This window comes from Aethalodelphis obliquidens, unplaced genomic scaffold, assembly GCF_003676395.1.
Source record: "Aethalodelphis obliquidens isolate GAN/ISIS:26980383/991018 unplaced genomic scaffold, ASM367639v1 scaffold25, whole genome shotgun sequence".
NCBI lineage: Eukaryota > Metazoa > Chordata > Mammalia > Artiodactyla > Delphinidae > Aethalodelphis > Aethalodelphis obliquidens.
This window is the reverse complement of record NW_020837969.1, coordinates 23,837,946-23,862,625: the sequence shown is the minus strand read 5'-3', so window position 1 is coordinate 23,862,625 and position 24,680 is coordinate 23,837,946. Positions and strand designations below refer to the sequence as shown.

The window sequence follows — 24,680 nt, the reverse complement described above, 5'->3', positions numbered from 1 at the left end:
GTAAGTCTTCCACTGAAGCACTAGGAGGCAATATCTCTATTCACAGGTCCCCCAAGTTGTAATCTCAAGGTCTAGCCCACCAACACACTGAGCCCATCAGTATAACTCCTCTGGAAGTCCTCTAAGACAGGAAAGATCAAGTAGGCTTCCTAAGACCAATGAGTTGTTCAGTGCATTCAACAAATACTGATTTAATTTTCAACCATATTTGTTCTACCACAGTAATTCTATTGAGTATTTTATTTAGGAAATAACGTTTTAGTTCCTTTCTTACCCTCCAATTTTCCTTTTCCACCGTTTTCAGTTCTTTGATTAATATATTTCCTATTGAATCCATTGATAATACTTACAGGGACTTTAAGTTCTTTTTTGCGTAGAAATTCTTTTTTATCAAGGTTGTCAACTATTCAGCTTAGTAAGCTTGATATCTGTTGATTTTACTCAAATACATGATGACTCTCAATTGCCTGCTTCATTTAAAAATGAAGTTTTACATGGAAGTTGACAACATTTTCAAGTTCATGGCACATTCAGAAAACGAAAGTATTTTTATGGCATGCTGGGAAGGGGTTTTGGGAGTGTGAATATGAAATTTTGGGAAAATTTTATCTTCTTTATAAAATTAAATTTTTCAAACTTTTTAAAAACAAACTTGAGGGCTTCCCTGGTGGCGCAGTGGTTGAGAGTCCGCCTGCCAATGCAGGGGACACGGGTTCGTGCCCCAGTCCGGGAAGATCCCACATGCCGCGGAGCGGCTAGGCCCGTGAGCCATGGCCGCTGAGCCTGCGCGTCCGGAGCCTGTGCTCCGCAACGGGAGAGGCCACAACAGTGAGAGGCCCGCGTACTGGAGGAAAAAAAAAAAAAAAAAAAAAAAACCTTGAAATCATTTAGATGGAATAACTTTTTTTTTTTTTTTGGCTGCATTGGGTCTTCGTTGCTGCTCATGGGCTTTCTCTAGTTGCAGCGCGCGGGGGCTACTCTTCGTTGCGGTGCTCGGGCTTCTCATTGCAGCGGCTTCTCTTGTTGCGGAGCACGGGCTCTAGGCGCACAGGCTTCAGTAGTTGTGGCTTGTGGCTCTAGAGCGCAGCCTCAGTAGTTGCAGCACACGGGCTTAGTTGCTCCGCAGCATGTGGGATCTTTCCGGACCAGGGCTCGAACCCATATCCCCTGCATTAGCAGGCGGATTGTTAACCACTGCACCACCGGGGAAGTCCTAGATGAAATAACTTTTGTATGTTATGCTTTATGCTTAAAATGGTTGCGCACAATTCCTGATTAAGACCTTTTAACAACACATTCTTAATATTCTTGTAGAGCAACCATCACAAAGAAGCTTTGTTAGCACAAGTGGTAGCAAATGGTAAAAGAGGAGGCTTTGCTCCAATATACTAAAGACTCCTTTTTCACTGTTAACCAGCATTCCAACAATTCGATCCTTTAAACTGCACTTCAAGGATGCGGAAAGTCTTTAAATCTAATGCTTCTCCTTTTCTTCTACTGAGAAATACGTTAATTTCTTCTGATGATGTAAATAAGCTTCAAAAATCAATGTTTTTATATCAAGTATTTCAATATAATGCTAAAAAGCTCTGTCTCAGGTACACACTGGCTTTGCTCTAAAAATATTATTAATCCTTCTTTAGGATTCAAATAACACCAATTAAACAATCACTTCTAAAATTATTTTAACTTCACTCTGGCAAAGCTGAATTTTTACTCTGGATCCATAAATTTTGTCAGTATATGTGAATATATTAATATTTTCCACATGATCACTGCACTTTTTTTTTTGCGGTATGCGGGCCTCTCACTGTTGTGGCCTCTCCCGTTGCGGAGCACCCGCTCCGGAGGCGCAGGCTCCATGGCCATGGCTCACCAGCCCAGCCGCTCCGCGGCATGTGGGATCCTCCCGGACCAGGGCACGAACCCGTGTCCCCTGCATCGGCAGGCGGACTCTCAACCACTGCGCCGCCAGGGAAACCCGATCACTGACTGCACTTTTGATTAAGTTAATTCAAGTGCTCAAAATGTCAGTTAAGGATACCATTTTTTGAAGCCAATTATTATACTTCAACAAATCTGCAAAGTAAGAGTCATTCACATAGAATAATTTGAAATTTTCCCTTTAGCTTATAAATCTTCCTTTGGACTGTCAACACACTTCAGTAATGAAATAGCTAATCAGATTTCTTCACCTAAAGCTGAAAAGAAGGTACTGTAGCAGCTTGGATTTCATTAGATTCACCATTTTTATGACATCATTTAATGTAGAATTCAGAACTACAGGCAAATTTTAATATACAAGAGCTTCTCTGTGAGTAAGGCAACATATTACTTAGAATATCAGGTTTTTTACCTTGAAACTTAACATAAAGCCTTCATACCTTCCTGTTATTATTACCAGTCCCAAATTTCCACTGTTTCCATATCTCATATGTTTCAAAATATTCATTTTTCACTTCATTTTTCATCCCCGGTTGGTTTTGGAACTTCTTTACCAAGCAAATAATGTCCTTCCAGGCATTTTTCAAGGATTCTATACAGCCTTCTAACTGAGGTCCATTGCCAATATTTATGAATTCATAACTGTGATGAACACTTTTTTCATTAATCTTCTGGATTAATGTTGTCTTTGTGTCCTTGACAAATCTCCAACATACCTTCTAATAGAATAATTGAAAAATGGCAACTCTTCCACTTCCTTTCCCCACTGGTCCAAACATAGTGTTCCGCATAGGCAGGGGGAACAAAAGCAGATTTAGCAAACTAGTGAGGTAATCTGAGCTTTATTCATTGTGCAATCCTGTAACTAGCTTCTTGAGCTCAATCTGATTATTTCCTTTATCAATCTCTTAAATTCGTTCTTATTTTTTGCTCAAAGACGCTTTCAAAAGTTCAGATCTTTTGTTTAGTAAAAAAGATGTTTTATGAAAAGGTACCAGAGTATTTTGTTTGACATCCCTATCTCATTTGATTTAGGCTGAAAGTGAAGAATTATGGGAACACCAGCTTCCCTAGTGGCACAGTGGTTGGGAGTCCACCTGCCGATGCAGGGGACGTGGGTTCGTGCCCTGGTCTGGGAGGATCCCGCATGCCGTGGAGCGGCTGGGCCCGTGAGCCATGGCCACTGGGCCTGCACGTCCGGAGCCTGTGCTCCACAACGGGAGAGGCCGCGGCAGTGAGAGGCCCGCATACCACAAAAAAAAGAATTATGGGAACACCAAATCCAATTCTGAAATAATCCTTTACTGTCTAATTATTGATTAAATACTTAACTGTTATGTTCAACTCATGAATCGGATGATTTTCCAGCTTTAATCACAATCTTAGACATCACAGTGGGAAAGCAGGTATCTACAGAAATTAAATCTATTTGAATATAAAGTACTTAAAATACTACAGGTCTTTAATTCCTTGGGAAAAGTTTTTTGTCAATTGTTTAGCCTGTCTGTATCATGAATATTTCTAAACAAATCCTATCCAAAACAAATTTTTTAAATTAAGGAGACTAAACAAAAACCAAGTGTACTGAAATAACTTATTTTCATTTAATTTAATAATCAAAAATTTTAAAGTACACAAAATATACTTCAGGGTAATCAAATATATTTTTAAATGAGTTTCTGAAGTTACAAAGCCTTATATTTCCTTATTGAATCAAATGAGTTGCATGTGTTCAATTAATCATTTTTAGACATAAACACTAGTTCTTTAAATTCTAAAAACAAACATTATGAAATTCTACCAAAATCAGGGTTTGCCATATTGTCACATCAAAAGCCCATAATAAATAATTAAAAATTAAATAATAAGAAAATTAATAAAATTAATTGTAATCTATTAGAGAACACTAAATATCATACAATATTAGCTAATAATCCTGCTCTTTTCTATGCTAGTAGTAAAATAATGAAAATTAAGACAAATAAAATTTAAAGAACGCCCATAACTTTCCCAATGATTAAGTAACACACACGTAGCCAATTAAAGTGATTAATAGATAGGAGATTATTTAACAGGAAAGTCAGAAGGAAGTACTACATGATACATCCACGACACAACTCTTTTTGACCATGTTTACTATGCATAACCGTACATGTTATTGAACTCAAGTAGCTAACAAAAGGATCTACATAAAGAATGTTCAGGACTTCCCTGGTTGCACAGTGTTTAAGAATCCACCTGCCAATGCAGGGGACACAGGTTTGATCCCTGGTCCAGGAAGATCCCACATGCCGCGGAGCAACTAAGCCCGTGCGCCACAACTACTGAGCCCGCGCACCTAGAGCCAGTGCTCCGCAACAAGGGAAGCCATGGCAATGAGAAGTCCACACACCACAACAAAGAGTAGCCCCCGCTCGCCACAACTAGAGAAAGCCCAAGCGCCACAACAAAGACCCAATGCAGCCAAAAATAAATAAATGTATTTTTTTTTAAAAAAAGTGTTCAAATATAATTTCACCTAGTATAAATCTTTGAATGTTTGCCTTATAAAGTGATTTTATGCTTGAAAATTATAAAAAATATGCAACCATCAAAATCTTGCATTACCTATAACCCATTATCACTATGCTGCAGCACAAATTGGAAGGCACTAACTTTGCTCCAGTTAACTCTTGCCAACAGTCAGTATGGACCCAGTGTTGCCAGACCTTCCAATTTTTCAAAAGAACTGGATGTTACTATGCAATCTTCCATCTGATATCAATTTCCAAGACCCAGTTTCCTGCAGGGCTCTTAATTCTAACCTCTGCTGTAGACAGATCAATACTAGCAGCTGATGTGAGTATCCCTAGAAATTTTAAGAGTCAATACCCCTTCATAAATCATCCTTTGAGTGAAATACTTGGGTACATTTTTGTAGGTGCACTACTGAATGAGTGGTTGAGAAAGAGTAGGAATATGCCAACAAATGGATTTTCCTTCAAGAGGCCCACAGGAAACAGGGTGGTAGTCTGGGGCATCTACTTAATTAGTGGAGTAGGAAGTGAATTATCCTAAGACTGGAGCACATCTCCTTTTTCTCCCCACTTCTGAGTCTACTGTGTCAACTCATACTGGCCTGGAGCATTACTCCACTCTACGGCCTCCGCAATGATGCTAGGAATGCTCACACAGCAAATCATTTACCTTCCCATCTGTAGAATTTTGAGTAAAAACTATGAACCCAGGGCTTCCCTGGTGGCGCAGTGGTTGAGAATCTGCCTGCCAATGCAAGGAACACGGGTTTGAGCCCTGGTCTGGGAAGATCCCACATGCCACGGAGCAACTAGGCCTGTGAGCCACAACTACTGAGCCTGCGCTCCGCAACAAGAGAGGCCACGATAGTGAGAGGCCCACGCACCGCGATGAAGAGTGGCCCCTGCTTGCCGCAACTAGAGAAAGTCCTCTCACAGAACTGAAGACCCAACACAGCCAAAAACAATAAATTAATTAATTAATTAAAAAAAAAAAAACTATGAACCCAGAGTGGGGCACTGGCCCGGTTCTTCCAGTCCATCAACTATCAGCATCAATCAAATGCTTTAACAGTCAAGTTATTAAAAGGACTAGTTTGATGGTCTAGTGTGAAAATTAGTATGTCTAAACAGAACCTAGGGTAAATGGAAGATAAGCCATCTTCATGAAGGCAGGCCAAGGGAGTTTCTTCACACAATACCAAAATATCCCTTCAAAATACTTCTCTAGTTTTCACACCATTTTACCTATAGTTAAATTTTTAAGAATTAAGCTTACAAAAATAACCGGCATTCCCCAGAAAGATTTATATACAAGGATAGTCATCCTTGTTATACACAATATTTAGAATACATATATTATATATATAATATAGTGCAATATATAATATTTATAATAATAAAAGTTGAAATCAGACTATACATCCAACAATGGAAAAATGGTTAAATAATAAATAATGGTACATCCATAAAACAGAGCATTACGCAGTCATTAAAAAGATGTTCTTATAATTTATCAAGTGAAAAAAGCAAGTTAGACTCTAATTTCAGAAAATAAAGATGTATGTGTATTTGTCTATATGTATATATTAACATATTATATATATACACACACAAAAAAACACATTTTTCTTTTAAGATTTTTTTGATGTGGACTATTTTTAAAATCTTTATTGAATTTGTTACAATATTGCTTCTTTTTATGTTTTGGTTTTTTGGCCGCAAGGCATGTGGGATCTTAGCTCCCCGACCAGGGATCGAACCTGCACAACACTGCATTGGAAGGTGAAGTCTCAACCACAGGACCACCAGGGAAGTCCCCACAAACACATTTTTAAAGGTCTTTGGCAATGTATACCAAAATATAAGTGGTTATCCCACAAATGCAGATAGCTTTTAATTCTCTTCTTTATGCTTTTCTATATGTTCGAAATTTTCTATAAGAACACGTGTTACCTTTTTGCAATCGGGGGAAACGTATGCCAATAAAAGTGGGAAAGATTTTTTTTGTTTGTTTAATGAACAATCAAGGTTACATTTTTTTATACTATAGAACAAGAGTCAGCAAACTTTTCCTCTAAAAGATCAGATAGTAAATATTCCGGGCAGACTGTTGCTGTCACCAACTATTCAAGTTTGCCACTATAGAACAAAAGCTATAAATAATACTTAAGAAATAGGCATGGTTATGTTCTAATAAAACTTTATTTATACACAGTAAAACCTGGATTTACACAAATTTCATGAAATACTGTTCTTTTTATTTTTTTTTCAGCCACTTAAAAACGTAGAAACCATTAGGCTCATATTCAGTACAAGCAGCAAGTAAGATGTGACCTACTAGCCAGTTTGCCAACTGCTGCTATAGAACACAGACAAAATGCTCTAAGACTAGAAAATATCCAATGCTGCTGTGATTAACAACCCACTATAGCTATTTTTTTTTAATCACAATACATTCATAAAATACCTAATAAGAATGCAACTTCTTGGGGCTTCCCTGGTGGCGCAGTGGTTGAGAGTCCGCCTGCCGATGCAGGGGACACGGGTTCGTGCCCCGGTCCGGGAGGATCACACATGCCGCAGAGCGGCTGGGCGGGTGAGCCATGGCCATGGAGCCTGTGCGTCCGGAGCCTGTGCTCCGCAACGGGAGAGGCCACAACAGTGAGAGGCCCGCGTACCGCAAAAAAAAAAAAAAATAATGCAACTTCTTGGAAAAGAAAAGCTTTTTGATAAATCAGTTGCAAAATGAACCTCATTATAGTTGAATGAGTGAGCTTACTATAGGGTTAGTAATATTAGCCAATTAAATGTTAAGAGATTATCTGCCAAAATTACAAATTATGTTTTTGGTTTTTTTTTTTTGCGGTACGCGGGCCTCTCACTGTTGTGGCCTCTCCCGTTGAGGAACACAGGCTCTGGACACGCAGGCTCAGCAGCCATGGCTCACGGGCCCAGCCGCTCCGCGGCACGTGGGATCTTCCCAGACCGGGGCACGAACCCATGTCCCCTGCATCAGCAGGAGGACTTTCAACCACTGCACCACCAGGGAAGCCCTCAAATTATGTTTTGAAAGAAGTCATCTTAGGTGATTTTATTTGACAGCAATTAGATAGTAGGATAAGCTATCCACTCAAGCCACTTCTAGTTCATGTCAACAGAAATCACACCAATAAGATTTAAGATTTAAATTAGTAACAGATTTAGAAAATTTAAGACCAATCACAGTTCCAAATTAGCTAAGAAGGGATAACTTTTTCACCACCTAGCTTTTAAACCATACTATACACTTCTCTCTGGCAGAGTAGAAATTCATCTCAAAAGCACATTTTTCCCTTAGAATGGTGTCATCTTCTAGAGAACGGACAGACTTCACACCAGTCTCAAGAGAAAGTTGGGTTTCAGTGGATTAGCTCAGAGATTTCTTTGTTCCTAAAACCTCTAAAAGTAAGGAAATTAATGCCTACTGTTACCACAGTAACTGACTTGCCTAATTGCTTGAGGGCTAATAAAGAATCCCAACCTTTTTGAAATGCATCCCCCAAAAGACAAAAAAACACTACACTGTTAAGTTAAATGGCACATACAGATAACCATTTCAAGTCCAGGAAAAAATTATCAGTAAGTATTTCAATGCCTCACTCTGAGAGACAATTATATTGTTTAATGTGGACAAATTTTCAGTTACTACCTAAAATGATTCAATTCTGTTTTGTTCAAAATATATGAAGGCTAACCTGATGAAATACACTGTTTTATAAACCTGATTATTTAATCAAAAATGCAAGAATTTTAGAATTATTCTAAAATTTTCTAACAAAATGTCACAAAAGAGAAGTCACGGTAAACAAGCTAAAATTTCAATTTCTCACTTTGGGCATTGATGCAAATTTTACAACTATCCATTGAGTTTCACAAAGCTTCTCTAAGGAACAAAGCTGTATCACCATCACTACGCACAAAGGAAAACTAATAACAAAGGCTAGCTGATTTTGCAAAGGTCAGCAGAGTGCTCTAGCATTAAAAATTATACTATGAAGAAGCAGGGAAGTACAATGGAAAGAAATCTACACTTGGAGTCAGAAAACCTAGGCTCCAATGTTGCGCTGTATCAAGAAAAATTATCCAAAAGTTATAAGTAAGACAAAAAGAAGGCAATATTTCCTTTCAGTGTCACAGGAGCACAAGCCCACCCAATGATTATTTCATATGGAATATACATTTATTTAACTCATTATTTACTATTGATTAAAAACTCAGACTCTATGAAGTTACATGTTAACTTGTAAAATTTTATCTAGTAAAAATGCAACTGAATTCTGTCCAGCAGAAAAGATAATCTCAAAGCCTATGGTTTTTACTGCCCTGTAGGACAGCCCTGTACCTAAGCTAGCAATTGTTTCAAAGTTCTTTCTCCAATGTCTTTATGTGATGGTAAATTTACTGTATCAACTTGACTGCGCTAAGGGTTACCAGCCCAGAGCTGGTAAAACAGTTATTTCTGGGTGTGTCTGGGAGGGTATTTCCAGAGATTAGCATTTGAATAGGTAAACAGAGTAAAGAAGACTGCCCTCACCAATGGTGGGCATCATCCAATCTGGTGTGAACCTCAATAGAACAAAAAGGCAGAGGAAGGGGAAATTTGCTCTTTGCTTGGGCTGAGATGTCCATTTTCTCCTGCCCTTGCACATCAGCACTCCTGGTTCTCAGGCCTCTGGACTCTAAGCAGGTCTGACACCATTGGCTCCTCTGGTTCTCAGGCCCTCAAATTTGGTCTAGAATGACACCACTGGCTTTCCTGGGCCTCCAGCTCGCTGATAGCAGATTGTGGAAATTCTAAGCCTCCACAATCGCATGAGGCAGTCCCTCACAGTAAATATCTTTCTCTATATCTATATATATATCCTATTGGTTCTATTTTTCTGGAGAACCCTATTACCTATATAATCTTCGCTCCACTTTGAACCAATTTGATCTCCTGTTGGTTCCCTCATTATTGAATTAAACAAATGTGATGTGCTCATTGTATATTTGTATGAGAATTGGTCTTTAGTTTTTTTAGAAAAATATGCTGTGACACTTGGCCACTTAGTATCCACGTGATCTTGCACAAGGCACTACTTTTCTAAATTTTCATTTCTTCATCTGTAAAATGGGATTAAATTGCCATTATATTACTTGCCTTATTATAGTACATTATTATTATATATTACTTGCCCTACTGACCACGGGGTTGATGTCAAGATAAACAGTGATAAACCTGATGTGACATCTCTTAAACTGCAGCTATACATGAGTTGGCATACTGATAGGAGTAGTGACAGATCTTTTACTGCTATTATACCTCACTCTCTTTAGTATACTGAGAAGGATCAAGAACCTATGGGTACAGAAAGAGATATCAAATCCATACAAATTAGACTAAGTATATAAATTTATCAAAAGTTAATTAAACACTGAAGTGCTTCATAGGCAGAATGTTCTTTTAAATGATAAATCCAAATAGAGAAAAGAAAATGGATTCATTTATCCAAAAAGATTTCATTCTTACGCATCAGATCTGATCCAAGGAGTACTAAATTTCAACATGCATCTATTTTATTTCTCTGTATATTACACAAATTATATTTAGGAGGTTTCCAACTACAATCCAAGTTACAACAGTAATATACATACACTCATCTAACTTTTTATGTGTGTAGATGAGAATATAGAAAAAAAATAAATTTTAAAAACTGATAAGTTATAAGATTGGATTAGTAAGTGTTTTCAAATAACCTAACAAAAAGCTTATAAGACTAAAGCAGCTTAAATGATTCAGCAATTCACTTTGGTTATCAATGTCCTAAATTTGGTTAGACACTTTGGGTTTCACCTATACAATTATGTTATTTTTACTAAAAGAGGCAGTTTCCAGTCAAAAAGTCTTTCAAATGTTAACAATGCAACAAACTTTAAAAATTCTGGGTTTGAGTTCTTTTATTATATTACATAGTTTCTGAAAATGTAACCTTGCCCTATTATTTTATCTATACTTAACCAATATACTAGCAACTACTTTATATATATATATATATACATATACTATATGGACACATATACATGCACATATACACATGCATGTATAATCTGTAATTTATTGTAGAAGATATAATTTATAAGGTATTCTCTTGTATTGTTTTTGAGAATTCCTTTCTACTTTTCAATGCACTAATAGGAATAGGAGGGGGCAGAGTAAAAAAATTAGGACCAAAGAATCCACGACAAAACCCTCATTAAATTCCCTAATTAAAGAGGATTTAATTAATCTATTGCTCAATTTTGGCTAATCTTAATTTCGCTCCAAATAACCCAAGCAAGCAAACAAGAAAAGCTAAATAAAACCACCATTAGTATTTGGTCCAGCTACAGTAAATCATGGCAATTTTAAAAGTAGTGGGATTTTTTTTTTTTGAGAGACTTATTTCTTTATAGGCATCTACCAAATTTTCATAACTGTCAAGTATCATGTAATATATAATTTATAATAACAAAATATAAATTAAAATTTTTATTAATAGTCAACTGAAATAAAATACAAATAGAAACAATACAAATAGAAACAAATAAATACAATAAAATGCTATTAAAATGCTAGCAACAGGGAAAAATATAAAAGCCTCTCTCTATGCTGTGTCATTGTGAGAAGCCGCACTGCCCATGAACCAGGAACATGACTTTACCTGAACTGAATCTATGGCACAGTGAAGTGCTTTATAACTGAATTTCACTATCCAACTGAATAATTCATTATTTTTAATGAATTTTCTCTGTTCTGTAAGTAGCAATAGCCAGTCAGCTAAAATCAACCACTATAAACTGGGAAACTGCAGAGGAAGTTTTCAAGTAAGTCAATTTAAAACTTGCTTAGGCTGTCTATTTTTCCTTTTTATTTTTTACTCTTACTTCATATGGCCTGAGATGAAATTTTATAGGACTCATTATCAAGAGGACATTGACGGTTGCCTACCCAGCATCCATTCCACCCTGTACCCTTTGTACAGTACCATAAATTTAATTGAGATAATGACCAGTTACTCACAAAGCCAATGTGCTTCAAGACAGCGGCCCTTAGTACCAGCTCCCATGGAAAATCCAACTGATCTGAAAGTAATCCCATTCCCCTCGCCACAATGATGATTCAGAAACTCAGGCCTAAATTCAAGGCATTCCCTTGAATTGGGGGTAAGAATAAAACCTATGATCTAATTCAGGCCAATGAGATACAAGAGAAGGTGTTTAGGGGGTTTCTGAGAATAACACGTCTTGCACTTGTAAGAAAGTACCAGAAGAGATGCCCTATATTTGAGAATGGGAAGCCTGGGCCTTCTACAGCCAGTTTGCCATTATGATGGAAGCCAGCTTGAGGACGAAGCCAACACACAGAAGACAGCAAAGATGAGAAACGGAGCTATACTAGATGGACTAAACCAGTCTTAAAGTCAGCCCTACCTCAGCCTTCAAGTTTCATTTTAATAATAAATTTCCTTATTTGTTAAGTCTGTTTGAATCAAGTTTTCTGTGCTTGCGTTCTAATACACAAATATAATTGAAAATAAAAGTATGTGGCCAATTCTTTTCTTTCTTTAACCCCTTATCTTAAAAAAAATAAATTATAACAATAAAAAACTAGCCACACAAAGGATACAATATCAAAAGTTTCATAACTTCATAGAGTTTCAAATCTTTTTAAATCAAAATAAGAATAAAATAACCTTAAATAGCAATGTAACAGAAAATTATAACTGTTGGGGAAGCTAGTAAAGTAGTCTTGTTCAGGCTTCAGAGGCGGCACTAGGCTTCTCTCTGACCAGGCAACGACCCTAAAAACTGGCTAAGTGCCAAACTGCTGAGCTACATACAGGCCAGCAGGGGTGACACCAGCATACCTTGTAAATCATTAGATAAGACAGGGAGTAAATCTGGGGGCTTGAACCTTGAGGGCCTGGCCAGCCCCCGGGGATTAGAGAACATTCCAAGACTTTCAAGTTAAGACCAAGACATTTATGACAATACCAGGGCTGCAAATTTGCACGCAGGCTGATTATTATCAGTGCTTATAGTGGGACTCCTTCGTGTAGCAAACTGAAGTCTCACCCGTGGGGTGGACGCACTGCCTGGAGCCTTTTCACAATTGGGACTCCAGATTGCTGTACCAGGGACTTCCCAGCGCTGCTTGAATATGGATGTAGGTGCTTCCCCAATTCGGTGACATATAAACCTCTGTCTTTACTATTCTTTCTTAATTAGTTATACTATTCTTTTCTTAATTAATATACTGTATTCTCGTGTTAATTCAATAAACTCTTTAAATTTTTGCTTAACTTAGTGCAGAGTGGTTATTTTGCCAGCGAATCCTACGAACCTTGAAACCAAAAGTAAGGTTTTCGGCAAAACAATAAAATAAATGGGAGTGATATTTAACTTTAGGATGCAAAGCTCTGTATTGAGCAGAAATTCAGCATTGTCAGGTAGAAAGAAAAATGCAGTATTTTACAATAAGACCAATTTAAGTGTGGGAGGAACAGCAAAAGATAAAAATAGACACAGAGTGAAAAAGAAACTGGAAAATTAATATACAATTCTGAAAGCAACCATAAGTTTACCCAACGCAAATCTTTCATAAGAACTTCAAATTAGCCTCTTCAGACAGGGCAAGTTTACGTGAAATGAGTAAAAGGAAAAATCAGCAATCTTGTGATTGTACACCTCCCAGAAGGCAAAAGTTATCTTCCAGTCCAATTATCTTACCACCACACTCCAGTGCCTTCATTTCATGAATGAACAGCAAAAGCAGATCAGGTTCCTACTGCCAGGCATGGAAACATTCATTATTCAACAGCAGACTTCCCTGACACTGATGATCTATCACATGGTCCACTGTGAAATACGGTGACATATGTTCAAACATTGCTCATCTGTCCTAGTCACTTTTACTAACCCGGTGTTCTAGCCCAATAATGATTGATGGGTATTCCTTTTGACTTTGCCATATAGTTCTAATGGTTCTATAAAGAAATACCATGGGCCTGTGCATTATCATTTTCAAAAAAAAAAAAAAAAGATCAGGTGCCAATAGGTGATGTCTCATGCTACACATCAAAATTTCCAGAAGCAACAAACCTTTGATATTTTTTCCAACGGCTCCTATTATTCCTACCATACACTAGGAAGATCCCACATCTCTACCTTCTCAGCCTCAGAGAGACCTAGAGAGAGGGTGAATCTCTGCCCTGCCCTGAAGAGCTAGCCTATCAGACTACAGGTGGAAGATCATAAAATGCAGGGACAAGAACACTGGACTCAGAAAGAAGCAAAGCCTTAAAGAAGGGAAGGGAGGGAAGGTCACTGGTTCCAATTATTTTAGGGAGAATGTGAAACTATTCTAATTGCTTATTTCCCAATGAAGAAATTATTCAAAAACCATCCTCTTTCTTAATCCTCCCACATATAAGGCATTTATCAAAAAAAGAAAATCACCTTTAAAAGAGGCTGACTGCTCTGCCGTGAGGGAGGACACAAACTGATAAACCTCTATGATTCCCAAGGACAGTACTGCAGAATAATGATGGTGTTGATGATAACAATAAAAATGGTGATAATGATAAATTAAAAAAATAAAAGAGGCTGACTGCTATGACTAACCAGCTTTAACATGAGGTAAGCTTAACTCTTATCAAAGAGCTAAAGCCTCCAAAATACTTTTCCCCCAGTATCACTTTGAGGTGATTTGATTTTATCAAATTTTATCAATTGGACTACAAGGTTCAAATACTCCTGAGATGATCAGATTCAAGATAAGCATATACAAATTAAGGTACTTTTCTATATGTGAGCAAGAATCAGGTAAAAAATGTAATTTATATCTAAATTCAAGAACAGCAAAAATGACAATCTACTGAGGAATAAACCTAATATAAAATGCATGAGACCCATTTTAAAGACAACTAAAGAAGTTTACTAAGACATCAAAAAAGGGCTAGAGAAGACACACTGAGTTCCTGGATAGTCAGTCTCAAAACTTTAAATGTATTAATTAAATCAATACACTCAAGAATCAATACCAAGAAAAGACGTCGGCAGGATTTTTCATCGAACCACAAGTTTAAAGTTCACTAAGAAAAGAAATAGGTCAAGAGCAGTAAATATTTTTTTGGAAAATAAGAACAATAAGGAAAAGCTCACTCTATTAAACATAAGCAGTACACAAAAGCAGTAATTAAAATAGTGTGGAGTTGGTATAAAAATAGATACAAATCAATGGAATAAAACATACCACGTTCAGAAACAGAGCCATGTAAATATAGAAATTTGACATATGCTAAAGGAGGCACTTCTAATCTTTAAGAAAGAACAAAGTACTCAATAAACGAGGTCAACAAAACTGTCTAAAATTCTGGTATACCATTATCAGCAAAAATTCAAAAGATTAATCACATACAACATTTGCAAGAGAACAGAAACTGGCCTCATCATTTTCAAAGACATTTTGTAGAACTTATCAACACTTTATATTTCCATACTCTTCACCACATGCACATATAAACACAAAGATGTATGCAAAGGATGTTCATTTTATCAGTCTGTAATAGCAAACATACTAAAAGCAATCAGTAGGGTAAATTAATAGTTAGATAATCAATGACATATCCATATATGGCATAATAAGCATTCAGTAAAAGAATAAAACAGAACTATATGTATTAAGATGACAAGTTCTGTAACATAGGTGCCAAGTGAAACAGGAAAAACTAAGTGTCAGTAGTAGTTACCATTTAAATTTGAAAATACAAAATGATAATATGTGTATTATGTAAATGCAAAGAACAATCCAGGAGGATAAGTATCAGTTAATAGGGGCCTCTACAGGGAACAGAATGGAACTGAGGTCAAGTATGTGAAAGGAGAGTTTTAATATGCTATAGTTTGTTTTTCAACAAGCATATCTATCTCTCTCCCATCCTCACTCCCTCAGTCCCTCTCTCCTATCCACCTCTTTCTTGAAATCTGAGAGTAACATGAAGGGCCCCTGCAAATAATGAACTCAACAGTGATTTACATTTTTCTAACATGAGATCCTGAGGATAAACACAGTTTCATGATTTTAGTAAAATCAAGAATGAGAGGAGCGAAATGTTGATTACCTTAATACAAGTAGGAAAGATGAGGGTAACAAACACATTCAGCCTTCCCCATCCCACCCCCATGTATAACAGCAAAGTTTCTGGAATGGGACTGACCTCATTACCAGTACCAGGAATGAAATCCAATTGTTTTAAAGCCAATATGGAAATCCCACTCCCCTTGCCACGCAACTGATTCAGGGACAGGAACTATAACCCAGGTCTCAATTCTCTGGTCTCCATTCCTGTCCATAATTACTAGGTCCAAGGTGGTCCAATTGTAACAAAGATCAGGATTCTCCTTCCATGCTATGGGAAGGGATGATTTTCCACCTTCTAGATGTGAAGAAAGAAATACATAGCCATAGTTGATGCACACAGTCATCCTACAACCATATAAGACATCACCCTGAAGGTAAAGCATCTTCATGCCTTCTTCATGGAAGAGGAACAAATACAGGGCCAGAAAAAATAGGCAGTGCTCTGACTGAAGGCCACTCTATCTCAGGATGTGTCCACTAAATAGGTTAATAAATAACCTTTTAAAGCTGAAGTCACTTTGATTTGGATTTTCCATTAGTTGCAACTAAAAGCATCCCTGTTGATGGGATGGGATAAGTAAAACCTAACACCACCTCTTGATCCTATTTTTTAAAGACTATATAGAATTCCATTTTCTTTATCTATCATAATTTATTTAACTATTCCCTATAGATGACAGTTAGGTTGCTTGCAAATTTCATCACAAACAATGTTCAAAGAATACCCTTGTGTGTATGTATGTATCTTTAGGCATTCATATTACTATTTCCATAGGACAGATTCTTAGACATGAAATTACTAGGTCACAGAGCACTCCTATTTCTCTGCCTGTCTTCTTAACAATAAATTTTTCACAACCCTGGGAGACAAGCCAAAGAAGCTATACAGAAAGCTAAGAAAAACTTCTACAGAAGTTTGGTGAAGGATTTCACCAAATCGTGTGGTGAAGGATTTCGAACTGAAAACTAAAAAAAGATGTCTTACATCACCTGCCACTCCTACAAGAACACTTTGGTCAAAGAACAGACGTCCATGAAGGCTTATGGTTGACTATGAGTTGCAATACAACTATATATAACTCAATACCTAATTTTCCAGTGTTAGATATAGATCAGGTTGATGGTATTTGAGATGGATATTAACGGATCATTATCACCATCAGTACTGTAGCTGTTTATATCTATAGCCTACCTCTTTCCCCCATACTTGCCCAGTGGCTTACACTCTTTAATGTATAATATCTGGGGAATATAGTGTGTCTCAGTTTTCTGACTAGCTCTCCCCCAATAATTTTGCCCACACCCTGCTCTACCCATTTGTTCACATGAGAATACCATGTTATTACCAATAACCGAATCCTTCCATAATCTCAATTCCAAGCATCTCACTCTCAAATTAACATCTCCTATTTTTGAAGCTCATTCCCTCTGGAAACTCAATCTTTTGATCCACCTGGGGCCTATAATCCAATGGTCCTACTACCTTTGCACTCTCCTCACCCCCAGGCAGTCCTTACTTCCTCCTTGGCCAGTTTAATTGCAAAATTATAACCACTTCCTTGCCTACTTCCCCAATTTCATTGCCCATCTCTGGTTTCATTATTCTCTCCTGGCAAAACTCTAACCCTGAACACAACAAATTCTCTGCCTACTCTGTGCCTATACCTATGTAGCTGAATGAATGTAGCAGGTGAAAAACACAATCTTGTTGACTGATGTGTTTAAATTTGTGACCACCAACTTCAAGTGAACTCTTAGTCTTCCTAGCATTCTACAACTTTTCCCTAATCTATTTACTATCCTCTCTTTCTAAGCTAACTATTTATACCTTCTCTTGTCTACCTAAACCTATCATATTTCCTCCCATTATCCCTCCCAGCTGACAACCATGCTTCAGACTTCACTTAAGCAATCAAAAAAGAATGTCCACAAGCTCCTACCCTGAAATTTATTCACATAATTGTATCTATGCCCATATACTCTATTGTGATGGTTAATTTTACTGTGTCAATTTGAATGGGCCACAGGGTGCCCAAATATTTAAACATTATTCTGGGCATTTCTGTGAGGGTGTTTCTGGATGAGACTAACATTTGAATCAGCAGACTGAGTAAAGTAGACTGCCCTCCCCAATGTGGGTGGGCTTCATCCAATCTGTTGATGGCCTGACTATAACAAAAAGGCTGAGTAAGGGGGAATTCACTCTTTCTGTCTGCCTTTAAGCTAGGACATTAGTCTCCTGCCTTCAGACTCACACTTGGACTGAAACAAATAGTGTCTGCTCTCCTGGTTCTCAGGCCAGACTTAGAGTGGAACTATACCACTGGCTCTCCCAGGTCTCCAGCTTGCCATCTCTATACGAGATAGACAGATAGATAGATAGATATTACATATATAGACAGGTATAGGTTTAGATATAAAAATTGGGAATTGGCCCATGCTATTATGGAGGTATGAAGGTAGGTAGATAGGTAGATAGATAGATATCCCCCATGACTTATCTGTGCTCCTAAATCCAGCCCCTCCTTGTGTGAACTAGATTCCATATCCTCTCATCTAGTCAAGGGCATTTTTCACCTCTCTTCCGCATCATCAATTTCTCCCTCTCTACTAGTCTACCAGAAAAGTCCCAAAGTCCCATCAGTATATAAGCATATGCAATTTCTCCCATCATTAAAAAAAATCAAACAAATTTGACTTCGCTAACTGCTCCATTCTTCTCCCCTAAAAACTACTCAAAAGACTCATCTATACTAGCATCTCCATTTCCATTCCTTCCATTATCTCTTCCCAGTGTTTAAAAGACACTCCACCCTCGGGCTTCCCTGGTGGCGCAGTGGTTGAGAGTCCGCCTGCCGATGCAGGGGACACGGGTTCGTGCCCCGATCCGGAAAGATCCCACATGCCGCGGAGCGGCTGGGCCCGTGAGCCATGGCCGCTGAGCCTGCGCGTCTGGAGCCTGTGCTCGGCAAGGGGAGAGGCCACAACGGGGGTGGGGGGGTGGAGAAGAAAAGACACTCCACCCCACCAAAAGGGCTCACTCGTTTCAAGGTTACCAATGACCTTCATGCTGCCAAATCTTACAGTCAGTCCTCATCTGGCTCAACACACCAGCAGCATATGACCCAATTAATCACACTCACCTTCTTGAAACACCTTATTAGGCTTCTGTGACAACTTTTGATTCTCCATCTACATCAGTCAGCATTCCTTCTCAGTACCCTTTGCCCATCCCTCCTTACCTCCCCAATCTCCAAACATAACAGAAGATTCAGGTCACAGACCTGGTTGTTCTCTTCTCCATCTACATTCACTCCCTTGGAGATCACATCCAGCCTGATGACTTTAAAATTAACTACAGCGGGCTTCCCTGGTGGCGCAGTGGTTGGGAGTCTGCCTGCCGGTGCGGGGGACACGGGTTCGTGCCCCGGTCCGGGAGGATCCCACATGCCGCGGAGCGGCTGGGCCTGTGAGCCATGGCCGCTGGGCCTGCGCGTCCGGAGCCTGTGCTCTGCAACCGGAGAGGCCACAACACTGAGAGGCCCGCGTACCGCAAAAAAAAAAAAAAAAAAAAAAATTAACTACAGCACACTGGTGACTTCCAAATTTATATAAACAGCCTAGAGCACTCCTCTGAACTTCAAACTTGTATACCCAATTATTTACTAGATACTTGAATGTCTAATGCACATATTGTACTCAATAGGTATAAAATTTCCCCGAACTGCTCCTTCCATAAATTACAATTTTCAGTAGGTACACCTCCATCCTTCTGATTGCTCATGCCAAAAACCTTAGAATCATCCTTGACTCCCTCTCCTCCTTTCACACCTCACATCCAATCTATCAGCAAATACTGTTAGTTTTACCTTCAAAATAAAGCTGAAATCCTACCTCCTATCACCTCCTATCACCACCGCCATAGCTAAAACCTTGGTTCAAGCCACATTATCTCTTATCTGCTTGCCTCCATAGTCTAGTCTCAAAACAGTAGTCAGAGTGATTCTGTTAAAAGAAATGTCAATTTAAAGGATTATATACCATAACCAAGTGAGATTTATCCCAGGAATGCAAAGGTGGCTCAATATAAGAAAATCAATGTAATATGTCACTTTAATAGAATGAAGGAAAAACACCACATGATCATTTCAACTGACACAGGCATCTGATAAAAATCAAATATTCTTTCATGATATAAAAACTCAAAAAACTAGGGACAGAAGAGAATTTCCTCAACACAATAAAGGGGTTTATGAGAAACCCACAGTTAACATCATACTCAGTGGTGAAAGACTGAAAACTTTCCCCCTAAGATCAAGAGCAAGACAGATACTCACTTCCACCAATGCTATTCAACATAGTATTGAAAGTTCTAGCCAGAGAAATTAGATATAAACAAGAAATAAAAGGCATTCAAATTGGAAAGGAAGAGTAAAACTACCTCTACTCACAGATGACATGATCCTGTATATTAAAACAAAAACCCAAAGAATCCACAAGAAACTACTAAATTTTTTTTTTGGGGGGGGGGGGCTGTGTTGGGTATTTGTTGCTGTGTGCAGGCTTTCTCTAGTTGTAGCGAGCGGGGGCTACCCTCCGTTGTGGTGCACGGGCTTCTCATTGCAGTGACTTCTCTTGCTGCGGATCACAGGCTCTAGGCGTGTGGGCTTCAGTAGTTGTGGCACATGGGCTCAGTAGTTGTGGCATGCAAGCTCTAGAGCACAGGCTCAGTAGTTGTGGTGCACAGGCTTAGTTGCTACGCGGCATGTGGGATCTTCCCGGACCAGGGCTCGAACCCGTGTCCCCTGCATTGGCAGGTGGATTCTTAACCACTGCGCCACCAGGGAAGTCCCACCAATTCCAAGAAACCTACTAGATTTAATAAGCAAATCCAGCAAAGTTGCAAGGTACATGATCAACACACAAAAATAAGCTGTGTTTCTAGACAACAGCAACAAACAATCTGAAAGGAAATTAAGAAAGCAATCCCATTTACAATGGCATCTAAAAGAATAAAATAAAATATCTAGGAGGTGAAAAACTTGTACACCAAAACCTACAAAACACTGCTGCCAATTAAAGAAGATATTTCATTCATAAAGAAGACAAGTTCGTCACTTGTCTCCATAACATGAGCCTGTACTCCACAACAAGAAGCCACCACAATGAGAAGCCCACACACTGCAACAAAGAGTAGCCCCCACTCGCCGCAACTAGAGAAAGCCTGCGTGCAGCAGTGAAGACCCAACACAGCCAAAAATAAATAAATTAATTAATTTTTAAAAAAGAAGACAAGTTTCATTGCAACAAATGGAACACCTATGTTCATGGATAGAAATACTTAATATTGTTAAGATGTCACACTACCCAAAGCTACCTACAGATTCAACACAATCTCTACCAAAATTCCAAAAGCTTTTTTTCAGAAATGGAAAAGCCAATCCTCAGATTCATATGGAATTGGGAGTTCCCTGGCGGTCCAGTGGTTAGGACTTGGCACTTTCACTGCTGTGGCCTGGGTTCAATCCTTGGCCAGGGATCTAAGATCCCGCAAGCCACCTGGTGCTGCAAAAAAAAAAAAAAAAAAAAAAATCATATGGAATTGCAAGGGGCCCTGGATAGCCAAAACAGTCTTCAAAAAGAACAAAGTTGGAGACTCAGACTTCCCAGTTTCAAAACGTACTACAAAGCTATGATAAGGGTTTAGTAAGAATACACAAAAATCTCCTACAACTCAACAACAAAAAGACAAACAACTCAATTTAAAAACACACAAAGGACTAGAATAGACATTTCTCCAAAGAAGATATACCGATGGCCAATAAGCATGTGAAAAGATGTTCAACGTCTTTAGTCATTAAGGAAATGCAAATCAAAACCACAACAAGATACCACATCACATCACCACCTAAGATGGCTATAATAGAAAGAAAAAGGAAAGCAGAAAGATGAGAAGAAAGGAAAACAAAAGAGAAAAGGAAAAGAAAAAAAGAAAAGACAAAAGAAAAGAAAAAGGAACAGAAAATAACAAGTTTTTGAGAGGATTTGGAGAAATTGGAACCCTTATAACATTACTAGTTGAATGTAAAATGGTTCCACCACCGTGAAAAACAGTTCTGCAGTTCCTCAAAAAGCTAAACATAGGGACTTCCCTGGTGACGCAGTGGTTAAGAATCCGCCTGCCAATGCAGGGGACATGGGTTTGAGCCCTGGTCCAGTGCGGAGCAACTGAGCCCGTGCGCCACAACTACTGAGCCCGTGCGCCACAACTACTGAGCCTGCGTGCCTAGAGCCCGTGCTCTGCAACAAGAGAAGCCACCAGAGTGAGCAGCCTGCGCACCACAACGAAGAGTAGCCCCCGCTCCCCGCCACTAGAGAAAGCCTGTGCGCAGCAATGAAGACCCAACGCAGCCAAAAATAAATAAAAAAAAAAATTAATAATAAAAATTAAAAATAAATAAAAAATAAAAAAAAATAAAAAAATAAAAAAAAAAATAAAAAAATAATAATAAATAAAAAATAAATAAAAATAAAAAATTAATAATAAAAATTTTAAAAAAAAAGAACTAAACACAGAATTATCATATGATCCAGCAAGTCCACTCTAGGTACAGACCAAAAAAGAATTGGAAAAAGGGACTCAAGCAGATCCTTGTAAGCCAATGTTCAGTGCACCATTATTCACAATAACCAAAAGGGGGAAAAAACCCAACTGTCTGTCAAAAGATGAATGGATACACAAAATATAGTATATACACACAACGGAACAGTATTCAGCTATAAAAGGAAATTAAGTGCTAATACATGGTACGACATGGATGAACCTTGAGAGCATTATGCTGAGTGAAATAAGTCCGATGCAAAAGGACCAATATTATGATTCCACTTGTATATACTACCTAGAATAAGCAAATTCATAGAGAGTATACCAGAGGTTACCAGGGGCTGGGCAGAGGGAGCAATGGGGAGTTATTGCTTAATTAACCAGTTACAGAGTTTGCCTGGGGTGATGCAGAAGTTTTAGAAATAATGGTGATGGTTGTGTAACAGTGAGTGTAATTAATGTCACTGAATCGTACACTTAAAAAATAGATAAATTAGCAAACTTTGTTATATACATTTTACAATTTTTTTTTAAAGATCATTCAGATCATGGTGTTTCCCTGACAAACCTCTCCAGTAGCTTCCCACCTCCCTCAGAATGAAAACCCAAATTTTCAAAATTGCCTACAAGGTCCTACACAATCTGTCTGACTTTATCTTCTACAATTCTCTATCTCACCCTGCTCTAACTTACTGGCCTCCTAGGCTGCTCTGCGGACACACCATGCAGGCTCCCTCAGAGCCTTTGCACTTTCCTTTCCCTCAGATAACCACAGGACTAGCTCTCTCACTTCCTTCAGGTCTTTACTCAAAAATTATCTTCTCAGCCAGGCCTTCCCTGACCACCTACTGTAAAACTGCAGCTCCCTACCCCCACTGACACTCTTCACCTTCTGATATACCAGGCTTTTGACTCATTGCCTATCTCTCTCCAAAATGCAAACTCCAAAAACGAGCGATTTGTGTTTGTTTTGTTCATTGATGGTATCCCCAGTACCTAGAGCAGCGCTCAATAAATATCTGTTGAATTAACAAACGGAGACCACTGTTCAATGGCATGAAAATCTAAATGCCCTACCCACACCGACCTTCAGCTCCCTAAAAGTTAACGCACCGAACTATACAAAATCCTTAGTACTCGGACTTAAAGACCACTAAAGTAACATCCTAAGGATTCTAATATCCTCTTCCATAGGGAGAACTTTTACATACTCAAACATATCCAGAAAACAACTCAAATTAAACCAGGGAAAACACAACAAACCATTAAGGATTCAATGCTTTGAACTCAAAAAATCCAACATAACTTGTTACACTACACAAAATGGGCTGGGTGCCTGGGAGGTGGAAAGGGAGAAGGAAGATGTCCGTCTCTAAGGAATATCCCACACACAGCCCAGAGGCCTGCTCTGCCGGACTGAGCACCGCCAGTGTCGGAGAAGGCTAGAATGATACCTCAAGGGTCTGGAGGTGGAAGCAGGGTTGGGGAGGACACGTTACCGTGAGAAGAGTCAGTTCAATGGGACTTCTCCTTCAGCTGGACGACTTGTGCAGCGTCCCAACGGCATTGCCTGGAACCCAGTCACTCATGCTGGACACCAATTCAATCGACCTTATTCCCGCGGGTCAGAGTCCACGCCGGAGCGTCACGGCGCACACAGCATACGTCACTTCTAGGACACGGACCTTCCCACCCCTCCCTCCGGGGTCCGTCGGCCCCCAGTCCACCACTCCCAGAGCGCCGCGCTGCAGCCCCTCCCACCCTAGCCCGGCGGGCTACGCGAAACGCATGCGCGGAGGACTCCCGCCGCCGCTGAGCACTCAGGGAAGTGTAGTCTCCTTGTGGGTGCCCGTGGGCCGCCAGAGTCCTACGTCCCGGCGGAACCTGGAGAAGTCAGAACACTCTCGCCACCCGGGTTCTTATCCCCACCTTCACACCTGTCCGGTCACCTCACGCTCACGCTTCCGTCAGGGCTTCCGTCAGGGCGGGCCCCAGGGGAGAGCGGATACCCGGTCTTCCCTTAAGCGGGCTGTGCTGGAGGAGGCGGGGCCCACTGCCCGCCTCCCACCGCCCCCCTCCCCGCCCCCCTCCCCGCCCCCCTGTCTCCCGCGGGCCGCGGGCCGGTGCCCGAACAGAGGCGGCGGCCCCCGCAGCAGCCGCAGGAGGGGCGGCGGCGGTGGGCGCCGCAGGCGATGCCCCTGCCCGGCTGCTCCGGCGTGGGGCAGTGCGAGCGGCGGCGGGGGAGCAGGCAGGGGGCGGCGGCTGCGGCGGCTGCAACAGAGGGGCCGAGAGCTGGAGGCGGCGGCGGCGGCGGCCTCGAAGGGCATCGGCGGAGGCGGTGATGGCAGCAGTAGTGATGTGAGTGTGTGCTGGCTGGGGCCCCGGGGGCTGTCCAGCCCGAGGCGGGCGGCCCGGC

The 24,680-nt window shown here is 39.7% G+C and overlaps 2 protein-coding genes across 7 annotated transcripts in view; one reads left to right on the top strand and one right to left on the bottom strand.

Moving 5' to 3' along the window:
- WRN (WRN RecQ like helicase) overlaps positions 1-23,912 on the bottom strand; it is a 129,520-nt gene extending 105,608 nt beyond the window's left edge. For 3 of the 4 annotated variants that reach the window (XM_027122780.1, XM_027122783.1, XM_027122782.1), the window contains exon 1: positions 23,764-23,908. The gene's annotated coding sequence lies outside the window, so the exon portion shown is untranslated. Of the gene's footprint in view, positions 1-23,763 lie in introns of all 4 variants that reach the window. The other variant, XM_027122784.1, reaches the window with a different exon arrangement.
- A 129-nt stretch (positions 23,913-24,041) lies between these two features.
- PURG (purine rich element binding protein G) overlaps positions 24,042-24,680 on the top strand; it is a 36,015-nt gene continuing 35,376 nt past the window's right edge. The window contains exon 1 of one of the 3 annotated variants that reach the window (XM_027122777.1): positions 24,042-24,622. In XM_027122777.1, the coding sequence (XP_026978578.1) occupies positions 24,053-24,622 (570 nt within the window). In that variant the 5' untranslated portion in view covers positions 24,042-24,052. The remainder of the gene's footprint in view (positions 24,623-24,680) is intronic. The other 2 variants (XM_027122778.1, XM_027122779.1) reach the window with 2 other exon arrangements.